This window comes from Purpureocillium takamizusanense, chromosome 4 (genome assembly GCF_022605165.1).
Source record: "Purpureocillium takamizusanense chromosome 4, complete sequence".
Taxonomy (NCBI): Eukaryota; Fungi; Ascomycota; class Sordariomycetes; order Hypocreales; family Ophiocordycipitaceae; genus Purpureocillium; species Purpureocillium takamizusanense.
The window spans coordinates 596011-607391 of NC_063071.1; the positions used below are offsets into that span (position 1 = coordinate 596011).

Here is an 11381-nt window from a genome sequence, read left to right on the forward strand (position 1 = left end):
GACCCGCTGGCCCGCCGCGCGATGGGGTGGAGTTGCAAGCCTCCAGTCTGTGCATGAAGTACATGCATGCATGTTGGTGGCGGGACTCGCCGGCAATTCCCCCACTTGGGACGGCGACAAGATATTGTACGGGCGATGCGGCGGCGGCAGCGGCGGGAAGTGACCGCAGGAATCTCTCTCACTCTCACTCTCTCTCTCTCTCTCGCTCTGGACATGAGGACGTGCTGCCCCGTGGTCCTTATCCGGCGCCTGGCATTAGTGCTGCTGACGGTTTCGTTGTCTTGGAAAGGGGCGTGCCGAGAGAAGCAAGAGGGCCTGTGGTATAGAGTTCATGATGCCGGTCATTAGTTTCCATGTCGGTACATGCCGCCGGCTGGATGCTGCATCATGTACATACGGGGCGGGCTCCAACCGCCCACCCGCTTCCACGTTCAGGACGAGGTACTACTACTGCTATTCCAGATGCTCTCTCGTGGCGACTGTCGCACGGCATATCTATACTGCAGGTCTGGTAGTTGCCGCGCTCCGCTCTCACTTCATGTTGACAGGACATGCACGTGCAGTGATACTACCGTACATCAATGGCCAACATGGACGGTCCTATATATATATATGTAAACCATTCTGCCCGTTGGGCACGCGCTGATGATCATCCGTGGGTGCAAAGGGCCGCATGCACCAGACCAGACGCCAGGCCAGGCGCGAGTGGACCGCCACCCAGACCCAACGCCGGAAACCGACGATCCCAGCCCGTCCGGCTGGGATCACAGCCCTTTGCCCGTGGGGTTCCCGGGCTCCCCGTCCCCTGTTCGTGTGCGTGCGTGCGTATCTGTGTGTATCTGGTGTGCCGCTGGCGGATCAAATCGAATATGATATATCGGCCCGCCCCTCCCAGTTGACGTTGCTTTGAGCCCTGATTGCGCCTCTTATTCGTCCTCAAATGGTCTGCTGCCAGGGGACGGCACGGCACTGCCTCTTGCGAGAACCGATTCGCCAGCGATTCTTTGGGCCTACACCACCGTGCGTGTCTCGGATCAGACGTTGTGCCTGACAGTCGACCGCCGCGGGTGGTGCGCAACGCACTTGGTCGACTCTCTTCAGCCGTGCCAGGGCTCTTAGTCGAAACCTGTCTGGACTCTCGTCGCTCGGATTATAAGTTTCGAGCGTTGGACTGGACTGGACCCTTTCTCTGTGTCACATCGCCTGCCAATATCGAGTGAGGCCTACGGTTGTGCACATAGAGACGGCGTGCACTGACCCACAGGAGCGACGACGACATATGACGGCTGAGCCTCCGCCTCTCGAGCTCTAGGTCCTTGCGGTCTATTAGGGCCAGAACAAACAGAATATCCTGTAACCCGACGACTAAAGAGAAAAGGGACGACAACGACGAGTCTTGGCAAAACCATGTCTGCTTCCTACCCGGGCGCCCTGCCGCCGCCACCTGGCGTCACGGCGGACCTCGATCACCCCCAAGATGTCCTGAAAACATGCCACTACGTCACGCAGGCGCTCACCCTCGTGTTCGTGACGGTATTTGTCGGCCTGCGAGTATACGCCAAGCGAAAGGTGCTGGTCAGCTCGCTGACCATGGACGACTGTAAGTCGCCACCCCCTTTACATTGGGGGTCAACGTACACGTGCAGTCGGGACATGGACGTTGTAACACGAATGGCACGACTAGACATCCGCTGACCACGTACAATAGATGCCATTTACTCTGCATATGTACGAGCGACGCACACGGCGACTTGTCCGGGGCTGGGTTGGACTCGGCACTGACGATTTTCAAACAGGTGTTTATGATCGGCTATTGCATATGCGCCTTCTTCAGTACGCTGCTGGCCCTCGATATTGGCGAAAGATTCAACAAGCGGACATGGCTGACTCGAATCTGTAGTGGGTTCTCACGGCGGTGGCCTTAACCAGTGGGACGTGAGCGTTACCCAGATTCAACCATACCTCAAGGTAAGTCAGTCTCTGGAAACAACATACACCAAGAGTCGGAACGTATGCAGCAAATGTATGCGGAATTCTAACTGTCCTGAACAACGTTTGGTTCTCCGACAGTCATGCTACGCGGCCACCCTCTTCTACGCGCCCATGGCCTTCACCGTCAAGCTGGCCCTGCTGGTCATGATCGTGCGCGTCTTCGGCAGCGTGCACCGCAAGACGCTCATCGGCATGTACGTGCTCATCGCCATCATCGTGGCCTACTACGTGTCGGGCTTCTTCATCAAGGTCTTCATCTGCTGGCCCATCTCGGCGTACTGGCACGGCGAGAGCGACAAGTGCATGAACCAGAGCGCCATCATCACCGCCGACGCCATCATCTCCGTCATCAGCGACCTCACCATCCTGCTGCTCCCCACGCCGCTCACCTGGTCCCTGCAGCTGCCCCGGCGGAAGCGCGTCCGCGTCGCCGGCCTGCTGTGCGCGGGCGGCATCGCCACGGCGTTTAGCATCTACCGCCTGGCGCTCATCATCACGGACAAGGCGAACCCGAACATGACCATTGTCTTTACCAAGGTCGTCCTGTCGGGGTAAGTCCCATCCACATCATACACGAATGACCTCGAAATGAAACACTCGGATTTCTTCATTCCACATGGTCCTTAACTGTACACTGACGTACGAGAACAAAAAAAGCAACGCCGAGGTGGGCATCGGCCTGATATGCGCCTGTCTGCCCGCCGTAAACGCCCTTTTCGTCCGCGCCAACCGCGGCTCCTCGTATCTGGCCCAGCAGAGCGACAACAGCGATTCCCGCCGCGGCGGTGGCGGTGGCGGCGGCGGGGGCGGTCAGATCGTGCTCACGCGATCCTTCCAGGTCGACCGCACCCAGGACGGCAAGAAGGTCTTCGAGCTCGAACTCGAGGCGGGCGGTGGTTGCGGCGACGAAGCCGGTCTCGTGGCGGCCGGCCAGCAGCCCTCCGTGCTCAACAAGCAGTCGTCACATACCCCGAGCCAGCCGCCGAGCTTGCGATCAGACGAGACATGCTGTTGAACACACACACAAAATACGATGAAAACGGGTTTTGTTTGCTTTTCGGACACTCTCCGAACTACATGTATTCCTAGCGGCGAGGTGCAGAAACGACGTCCGCAAGCCTGAGACCAGACAAGGTTACCCCTGGTCTGTCTTTTTTTTTCTTTTTTTTCTGGGCTGCTTCTTGCAGATTATTACCACCTGCAGCGGACGGGAGTACTACTACTGCTGCATTGCATGTCTTCACCCACCCCTTCGCAACAAGTGCAGGTGAAACCTACATGTGCTCGACGGCTGGGGCGTGGGGGTGGATTGACGGCTTCATGCGCATTGTTTCACCAGTCGACAGGATCTCGGACGAGAGCCAAGGACAGGATTGGTGCACGGACACGCGGGCGGGCATGACTGGAACATTATAGATCGTGTCTTGTAGACAATGTAACAACATCTGAGCTCCAGCAGAGACACCAAAACGGTTTTCTGTCTCTCTCTCTCGATTGGGATCTGCAGCGTGTGTATGAGTCCGCTCGCTCTTCTCATCTTTCTAGGTCACGTACATTATGTACATGTAGTCTACACTGAGTGTCCCTCGACACGCAAAACGATGCGCAGGTGCTTAAAGGACAGCTTCTCCTCCCTATGACAGGCCAGCAGGTTCGCCGCCTTGAGGACGTTCTTGATGACGCGCCCGTTGAGCTCCAGCCCGCTCAGCAGCTCAACCTCCTGGGGCGTCACGTCGTGGGCGTCGGCGCCGCGGAGGGTGGCGTCGACGAGGCTGACCGTGCGGGCCAGGAAGGAGCGCCAGACGGCCGCGCGAGCCGCCGGGTCGAGGTCCGGGTACTCGAGGGAGACGTGGATGCGGCTCCGGAAGGCGGGGTCCATGTTCTTGACGCGGTTGGTGGTGAGGAACAGGATGCCCTCGTAGTACTCGAGGGTGCGGAGGAAGATGGCGACGATGCGGTTGCGCTCCATGTCCTGCGGGGTGCGCTCCTCGAGGAAGACGTCGCACTCGTCGAGCAGCAGCACGGCGTTCCAGTCGGCCACCATGTCGAGGATCTTGCGCAGGTTGGCCTCGACGTCGTAGGCCGAGCTGCCTAGGTCGCCGGCGCTCATGGCGTAGAGGGGCACGCGCATCTCCTCGGCCACGGACTCGGCCGTCAGCGTCTTGCCTATGCCCGGCCCGCCCGACAGCAGCATGATGATGCCCTTGCCCTTGCCCGAGATGATGTCGTCGAAGGCGTCCTTGTACTTGACCTGGCTCTGCGCAAAGGCCAGGATGAGCTCCTTCTTCTCCTCGTCCATGACCAGCGAGCTGAAGGCCTGCTCGTTGAACTGCACCTCGCTGACCTGGTCGATGTAGAACTCCATCCACCGCTTGTTCTGCAGCGAGTAGCCTCGCACCATGGGGCTGGTGAAGAGCTGCTGCTCTTCGGTCAGGGGCACCCGGTTGGCGAGTTGCGCCTCGTCGTCGCCGCCGTCGAGATCGGAGTCGTAGTCGCTGCCCACCGTCGAGGAGCTGTAGCGCCGAGAGCGTCCGCCGTCGGTCCCCTTGTGGAGGGCGCTCAGGTAGAGCGCGTGGTCGTAGTTTTCCTTCTCCCAATTCGCGCCGTCGACCACGATGCGCGACTGCACCGTCTCCCAGCGCGTCTTGTTGGACTCGGGGTGCCAGATGGCTGAGCCCTTGTACGAGCGGTAGCAGTAGCCCGCGAGGCTGTCAAACTTGCGGCCGCGCTCGACGAGCATGGCCTTCATCGACTCGGCCTGGGGGTGGTACTGCAGCGGGTAGCTGGGCAGGTCGGAGAAGGGCATGGTGCCGGGGAACTGCGGGATCTGCATGTCGAGGCTGGCCCAGCCCATCTTGACTCCGTCCCAGTCGATGACCTGGCATCGCAGGGCGTAGACCTTGCCGCAGTTTGTCTGCGCGTAGTGGCCGCGCTTGAACCTGGCCGCCACGGGCTTGCCGTTCTTGTATCCGAATACGGTGCATTCGGGCGGGAAGAGCGTCCAGGCATGCTCCCAGGCCACGGCCTTGTTCTTGAAGTAGTCCTCGCGCAGCTGGATGACGTCGCCGAGCTCCTCCTGCATGATCTCGTAGAGGAGGTCAATGTGCTCCTTGGCCGGCTCCTCGAGCGTCGGGTCGTTCCGAGCAGCCTGGAAGCGGTCCCAGCGGTGGACGAAGCACTCGAAGGGGGCCGCAAGCTTGAGACGCGACAGGTTGGTGAGGATTCCGGGGTAGTTGTGCAAAACGTCGTCCAAGATGGACCTCAGGTAGGGCGATTGGACGATGATGCTATCGATGACAAGAGGCTTGCGCGAGTCTGCGTCTTCCGGCTTTTCTGTTCATCTTGTCAGCGAGCTATCAATCCGTTGGCGCCCCGAGGCGGGACGAAACATGAATGGCGGACTCACGCTTGCGGACAATGATGGCGTACTTCTCCGTCTCCTCGTTCTCCGCGGCCTCTTCCAGGTCGTCGGGCTTCTTTTCCGTCCAGGACCTATTACCGTGCTTGTCGAACTTGGCGTAGAGGTCCTTGCTCTGCGCAACGAGGCCCACCATCTGCTTCTTGTCGCTCTCTGCAGTGGTGGTGGTGGTGCCGTCAGCGGTGTCTGCAGCACGAATATGACTCCCGTTGCCAGTCGTACCTTGATCAGCGTCTGATCTGGATTCAGATGATCCGTCTTCAGCTTTGTCCTCTCCGGCTTTGTCGTCACCGGCGACGGACGCCGTCTCGACCGGCGTGACGACCACGACCGAGGTGGACTCGTCATCGCTCTTCCGAGCGTGATCCGCGGTGTCGGACATTGTGGCGGGTTGGGCTGCGCGATGTAGGGCGCTGGCTTGAGTGAGGGAGGTGGACGGTTCTACTATAATGCGCTGGAGCAGATGACGGATACGAGACTTCAACTTGGTCTGTCACTCAATGAGAGCAAGGGAGACGAGACACGCTGGCAAAAAGGAGGAAGAGGGGGGGGGATGGGAGCTCGTCAAACGTGGACGAAGCCTGCAGGCTCAGCCCTATCTTATAAGCTCGTGTGCCGCTGTCCGAGAGCCGTGCTGGATGCTCCCGTTTGCTAGGCAGCATCCGGCCCCTTGTTCAATACTAGGGTAGATCAAGGCCTAGGCATCGATCGACTCGTATCTTCACATGCGCAGGTCACTTCATCGCCACGAACCCAAGGCGAAATTACTCACACCGCCGCCCGCTGCCCGATGCCGCTCTTCCCCCGCAGCAGCTCGCCAATCGTCACCCAGTCGAGCGGCCTGTGGGCTACCCGGGTCTCAACGACCCCTCGCCGCAGCTATCCTGTGCCGTGCCCGTTGGCGCTTTTGGGGGGGGGCGGCTGCCGACAGATCTGGGCACAGCCTAGTTACTCGAGCCTCATTATGGGGGCAGGATCAGCTTACCATGCAGAAGGCCCCCCCGGTCAAGATCCGGCGCAGCAGGCAAAGCTTGGAGGGGGTTTTGGGGGGCTGAATGGCACGTTTCCATGGGTGCTAGGCAGGCAACAGTGGCCAGTCAGACGTCGCGATTGCTTCATTGTGCACATCCATGTGCTGCCTTGTACGACTGCCTACAATATTGGGTCTCCGGAGAGAGTCATCGCCGCGTCGCCACCGGTGACCGGACCCTGGCTGCCCCCCCCAGACGACGACATGGACTGGACATGGAGCCTCACCGACGACTCAGCGGAAGGACGCAGTACAGTCTACATGTACAGTATATGGATATCACTGCGCCAGCCCGTCATACACAGTTGACGATGCCCGTCGTCGGATCAGTCTCCCACTTGCCTTGCGTGTCTCAGCTGGCCCTGCCCAAACGAAGCAGAGACTGGACCCGACATGACTGTGGCTGAGACGCGTGTCGCCAGCAAACGGGCAGGCAGGTCTCCATCAAATGACATCACCCACAGGACCAGACGCCGGTGCCATCCAAATTGATGGAGGCTCTGCCTGCCGCCGATGACTCGGCCTCACCCGGCGCCAGTGACGCCGTTGTTCCAGACTCGGGAGTCCGGACTCCGGACCCTCGGAGCCCCCTTTCAAGCACCGCCGCCGTGAGTGGTCCGTCCGCTCCGGGCATTCATTCATCGCCGGGGGACTGAGGGGGGGGTCGAATCGCGCGTCGTCGCCTGTTCGGCCGCGGCCCGCCCGCCTCCAACGTCGGGAATGCAACCCAACACGGACCACCCACATTGATTGTCCAAACCCAACGCACCTAATCAAAGACGAAACGGTGCTGCTGAATGGCCAAGGGGATTACCAGCGCCGTCTAATTGGTGGCGCGCCTCGTGTCCCACACGACAATGGCGCATTGTGAATAGACGGCCGGCAAGCAAGCGACATCAAATGGATTCAGGACGAAGCGTGATACAGTACTGTATCCTTATTTCATAGTATATGCAAACGGCGGCTGCATCGTAGCGGTGAGGACATTTGTCCTACCAAGAGAGCCTTGTTGATAGAGAGCTCGCCTGCACTCCCCCAAGTCTCTCCTCGGCCTGGTACTACACCAGGCGTTTTTATCTCCGAACCGCCACATCATCGTCTTTCACCTAGATGGTAGAGAAAGATCACCCGCAACCAACAACATCCCACATCCAAATTCGCCAATGGGGTCGTTGCATCAAACGGCAATAACCCCGGATCGTTTCCCGGCCCCGACACCACCTCGGCTATTGACGACATGGACGCTTGGGTGGCCTAACCTGGCATGGATGGGCCAGGAAAGCACCCTTCCTTCTTCTTCTTTCCATCGCAAGCGTCGCCCGATTTGCCGGCCATCGCCGCCGTGCGGGCTCACCCCGCATCCCCATTCTGCAGGTTGACGGTAGTAAGCCCCCCCCCTCTTCCTCGATCATGGATGTTGGATGCGCGCGCACGGCTGAGAGAGAGATCCATCCCACCTCATCATGAGGCCAAATTCGGCGTTGCCCGCTCTTCGATAGTAATGTAGTTGGCCCTTTTCTCCCACATCGGACCTCTTCCTTCTCCTTTTCTCTTTGCCTGCCTGCTGCTGCCTCCTTACTGCCCGCGATGCCTCCGCAGCCTGAGGCGATGCGGATACGACATGGAAAACTCCAAAGAGAAGCTAGACTGCTGCAGCAGCAGCAGCCCGAGCCCTATCGACCATGAAGACTCGGCGCTGGAGACCCGAGAGGCCATCGAGATCGAGCCGTCGCCACCGCCGTCGCCGCCGCCCGTCGACGACGACGACACGGCTTCCATTCCCAATGGAGGGACAAGAGCGTGGATACAGGTCGCCGGGACCTTTTTCATCTTCTTCAACACTTGGTGAGCAGCATGCAATCCCTAACCCTCCGCGCCCACGGGAGTCGTCGTCCCCCCCCTCTGCACGCACGCACACACACATACACACAAATACATGGCATGAAAACAAACGTCCACTGATCGCCCCCAGGGGAATCATCAACACGTTTGGCGCCTACCAGACGTACTACGAGTCCGGCGAGCTCTTCACCGCCTCGTCCTCGGCCATATCCTGGATCGGCGCCGTGCAGTCGTCGCTGCTGCTGCTGCTCGGCATCATCAGCGGGCCGCTGTACGACGCCGGCTACTTCCACGCGCTCGTCTACGGCGGCGTCTTCCTCATCAACGTCGGGCAGATGATGCTGAGCCTCTGCGCCGAGTACTACCAGGCGCTGCTCGCCCAGGGCTTCTGCATCGGCGTCGGCTGCGGCATCGCCTACGTGCCCGGCGTCGCCGTCTTGTCCGGCTACTTCACCACCAACCTGGCCATCGCCAACGGCATTGCCACGGCTGGGAGTGGACTAGGTATGAGGAGGCCCCAACCCAACCCAACTGTGAAAAAAAAAAAAAAAAGAAGTGTAGATGGAGAGTTCCCACATGAGTCGGGACTGAACTGAACTGACTGGCTGACCCTTGCTTGGCCTCTTCTCGTCGCAGGCGGTATCCTCTACCCCATCATCTTCAACCGGCTGCTCGATCGCATCGGCTTCGCCTGGACCGTCCGCGCCATCGGGCTCGTCATGTGCGTCACCTCGGCGATCCCGCTGCTCATCTTCCGCCCGCGGCCCAAGCCCCCCACCAAGCGCAAGCTCGTGGACCTGAGCGCCTTCAAGGAGCCCGCCTACACGTCCTTTGTCCTCGGCGCCGCCATGACCGCCATCACCATCAACATCCCCTTCTACTACATGCAGTACTACGCCGTCAGCACGGGCATCGCCTCCCGCGAGCTCGGCTTCTACCTGCTGTCCATCATGCTCACGGGCTCCTTCTTCGGGCGCGTGCTGCCCAACCTGCTCGCCAACCGCGTCGGCCCCTTCAACATCGTCGTCGTCTGCACCCTCATGTCCGGGTGCCTGTGCCTCGCGCTCGTCAACAACTACAGCCTCGCCGGCGTCGTGGTCGCGGCCACGCTGTTTGGCTTCTTCTCCGGCGCGTACGTCTCCCTGCCGCCGACGTGCTACGTGCGGCTGTCGCCCACGCGGGGCGTCGTCGGCACGCGCATGGGCATGGGCTTCGCCATCGCCATGGTGGGTAACTTGATCGGCCCTCCGCTGGCGGGGCTGATACTCAGGCAAAAGGGCTTCAACTCGATGTGGATCTTCGCGGGGGTGTCGTCGATGGTTGGGGCGTGTGGCATGATGGCCAGTCGGAACATTCAAGGGAAATGGAAGCTGCTCGCAAAGTTGTAGAGCGATGCCGCACCGACTCTATATGCCAGTGGCATTTTTGTCACGTTCATGTATATAGGATGACTGACGGCAGACCTGTACACAGTCGGCGCATCCATAATCTCGTCAGCAACACAAGCCCAACATATGCGAAGCACACCTCGATTCAACATAGCTCTCATCACATCAGCCCCTCACGCTGTTGAGAACCTCCATGACATCGTCAAACTCCATCTGTCTCTTCCCGCCGCCCCAGACGTCCGTCATGGTCTTGTCCGCAATCCTGCGCACCTCCTCGTCCGACACGACGCCCACGTCCCTCAGCGTCGTCGGAAGGCCGAGGCTCCTCACGAACCTCTCCACGGCGTCCGCGGCCGACGCCTCCCGCCACCCGAGCGTCTCGTTGAAGATGGCGAGGGTCTTGGCCTGCGCGGTCTTGTAGTGCGGGTTGCTCAGGTTGGCGGCCTGCCATCGCAGCACCGGCGCGAGCATGACGCAGCTTGTTATCTGGAGGGGAGGGAGGGTTAAATTAGAAACTGGACGGGTCTTGAATGATATCAGGGCGCGCGAATGCGGGGAGGGAGAGGGAGTGGCCAGCAGACGTACCCCGTGCATGACATTGGCAACGGCTCCGAGCTGAGGTACCACGGATGGTTAGCAACTTAGCAACATCAGGAATAGGCGAGCAACAGATCCAGACTTGGAGAGAAGATTCACCTGATGTCCGATGGCGTGGCTCGGACCCATGGGCACACGCCATATCAGCAAACCAGTCAACGCCTCCCTCGAACCATACTGACACTCTGATACCCCCTCGAGCAACAACTGCCTCTCCTTATCACCGGCCTCCTCCTTCTCCTCCTGCGTCCCCTGCTGCTGCTGCTGCTTCTCGCCCGCGCCCCTCGCCCTCGTCTTCGCCGCCTTATACTCCGTCAACCCCCCCAACATACACCGCAGCCCCCTCTCCGCATGTCCATGCAGTCCCTCGCACCGCCCCTCCGCGCTCTCCGGATTGCACATCAGTTCCACGCAGTGGTCCACGCACCGCACCCCGCTGCTCAGCCACAGCCTCTCCGGGCTCGTCGCCGCCGCCAGCTCCGGGTCCAGCAGTATCAGGTCCGGCTGCCCGCCGCCCTCCCAGCCCCCAAAGTGCTGCTTCTTGCCCGTGCGCGCATTCGTCGCCGAGCTCAGCGCGTTCCACTCCCCCGCCGAGAGGCTCGTCGGCACGGCCACGAGGCGGCATGCCCGCGGGCGCAGCGGCGTTCCGTCCTCGGGGCGCGCGTCGGCGATGCCCCGCCGCTCATCCACCAGCGCCTCCATGTCCTCCTCGGTGAAGTCGGGGGCCAGGTTGGCGGCGAGCAGGCACGCGGCCTTGCACGCGTCGCTGTACGAGCATCCCCCCACGCTGATGACGCAGTCGGCGCGCAGCCGCTGGACGCGCCGCGCGATGTCCCGCACGTCCGCGTAGGGCGAGTGGCTGCCGACGCCGAGCTTCGTGTTGGCGAGCCGGTGGCTGCCCAGCGCGGACTGCAGCGCGGCGATGCGGTCGCCGTGCTGCGCGGCCAGGGTCTTGCTGGAGACGAGGAGGACGCGCGAGCTGCCCCATTGCGCGAGCGCGGCGGGGACGTCCTCGAGGAAGTTGGAGTTGAAGATGGCGTCGTAGCCCTCGCGTGAGGGAATGTCGAGCTGCTGTACGCGCTTCTTTTCCAGCATTGTGAAAAAGAAAGTAAAG

At 60.8% G+C, this 11381-nt stretch overlaps 4 protein-coding genes across 6 annotated transcripts; 2 read left to right on the forward strand and 2 right to left on the reverse strand.

Annotated features, from left to right (window-relative positions):
* Positions 1-930: 930 nt before the first annotated feature.
* JDV02_004831 (uncharacterized protein) lies at positions 931-3531 on the forward strand. Its single transcript, XM_047986072.1, has 6 exons — positions 931-1600; positions 1709-1728; positions 1797-1833; positions 1901-1968; positions 2071-2543; positions 2650-3531. Exons 1-6 carry the CDS (start codon positions 1408-1410, stop codon positions 3005-3007), a joined length of 1149 nt encoding a protein of 382 aa, XP_047842052.1. The 5' UTR covers positions 931-1407; the 3' UTR covers positions 3008-3531.
* Positions 3055-5963, reverse strand: JDV02_004832 (uncharacterized protein). The gene is made up of 2 exons (XM_047986073.1): positions 5399-5963; positions 3055-5325 (listed from the first exon to the last, which is right to left on the reverse strand). Exons 1-2 carry the CDS (start codon positions 5790-5792, stop codon positions 3563-3565), a joined length of 2157 nt encoding a protein of 718 aa, XP_047842053.1. The 5' UTR covers positions 5793-5963; the 3' UTR covers positions 3055-3562.
* Positions 5964-7829: 1866 nt separating this feature from the next.
* On the forward strand, positions 7830-10189 carry JDV02_004833 (uncharacterized protein). The gene is made up of 3 exons (XM_047986074.1): positions 7830-8285; positions 8413-8786; positions 8919-10189. The coding sequence occupies exons 1-3, from the start codon at positions 8062-8064 to the stop codon at positions 9668-9670; spliced, it is 1350 nt and encodes a 449-aa protein (XP_047842054.1). The 5' UTR covers positions 7830-8061; the 3' UTR covers positions 9671-10189.
* Positions 9695-11369, reverse strand: JDV02_004834 (uncharacterized protein). 3 transcript variants are annotated; one of them, XM_047986076.1, is made up of 3 exons: positions 10367-11369; positions 10256-10310; positions 9695-10156 (listed from the first exon to the last, which is right to left on the reverse strand). In XM_047986076.1, the coding sequence occupies exons 1-3, from the start codon at positions 11360-11362 to the stop codon at positions 9873-9875; spliced, it is 1335 nt and encodes a 444-aa protein (XP_047842056.1). In that variant the 5' UTR covers positions 11363-11369; the 3' UTR covers positions 9695-9872. The 3 variants fall into 3 exon arrangements, with proteins under 3 accessions (XP_047842056.1, XP_047842057.1, XP_047842055.1); XM_047986077.1 differs by having other exon boundaries at positions 9695-10285; XM_047986075.1 differs by having other exon boundaries at positions 10256-11369.
* Positions 11370-11381: the final 12 nt, after the last annotated feature.

Coding starts and splice junctions, on each gene's coding strand:
- JDV02_004834 (XM_047986077.1), bottom strand. CDS start 11,362: ATGCTGGAAAAGAAGCGCGTACAGCAGCTCGACATTCCCTCACGCGAG. Junction 10,286..10,366: donor GCCACGCCATCGGACATCAG/GTGAATCTTCTC, acceptor GTGGTACCTCAG/CTCGGAGCCGTTGCCAATGT.
- JDV02_004832 (XM_047986073.1), bottom strand. CDS start 5,792: ATGTCCGACACCGCGGATCACGCTCGGAAGAGCGATGACGAGTCCACC. Junction 5,326..5,398: donor CGCCATCATTGTCCGCAAGC/GTGAGTCCGCCA, acceptor CAAGATGAACAG/AAAAGCCGGAAGACGCAGAC.
- JDV02_004833 (XM_047986074.1), top strand. CDS start 8,062: ATGGAAAACTCCAAAGAGAAGCTAGACTGCTGCAGCAGCAGCAGCCCG. Junction 8,286..8,412: donor TTCATCTTCTTCAACACTTG/GTGAGCAGCATG, acceptor GATCGCCCCCAG/GGGAATCATCAACACGTTTG. Junction 8,787..8,918: donor CACGGCTGGGAGTGGACTAG/GTATGAGGAGGC, acceptor TTCTCGTCGCAG/GCGGTATCCTCTACCCCATC.
- JDV02_004831 (XM_047986072.1), top strand. CDS start 1,408: ATGTCTGCTTCCTACCCGGGCGCCCTGCCGCCGCCACCTGGCGTCACG. Junction 1,834..1,900: donor TTGCATATGCGCCTTCTTCA/GTACGCTGCTGG, acceptor TCGAATCTGTAG/TGGGTTCTCACGGCGGTGGC. Junction 1,969..2,070: donor AGATTCAACCATACCTCAAG/GTAAGTCAGTCT, acceptor GTTCTCCGACAG/TCATGCTACGCGGCCACCCT.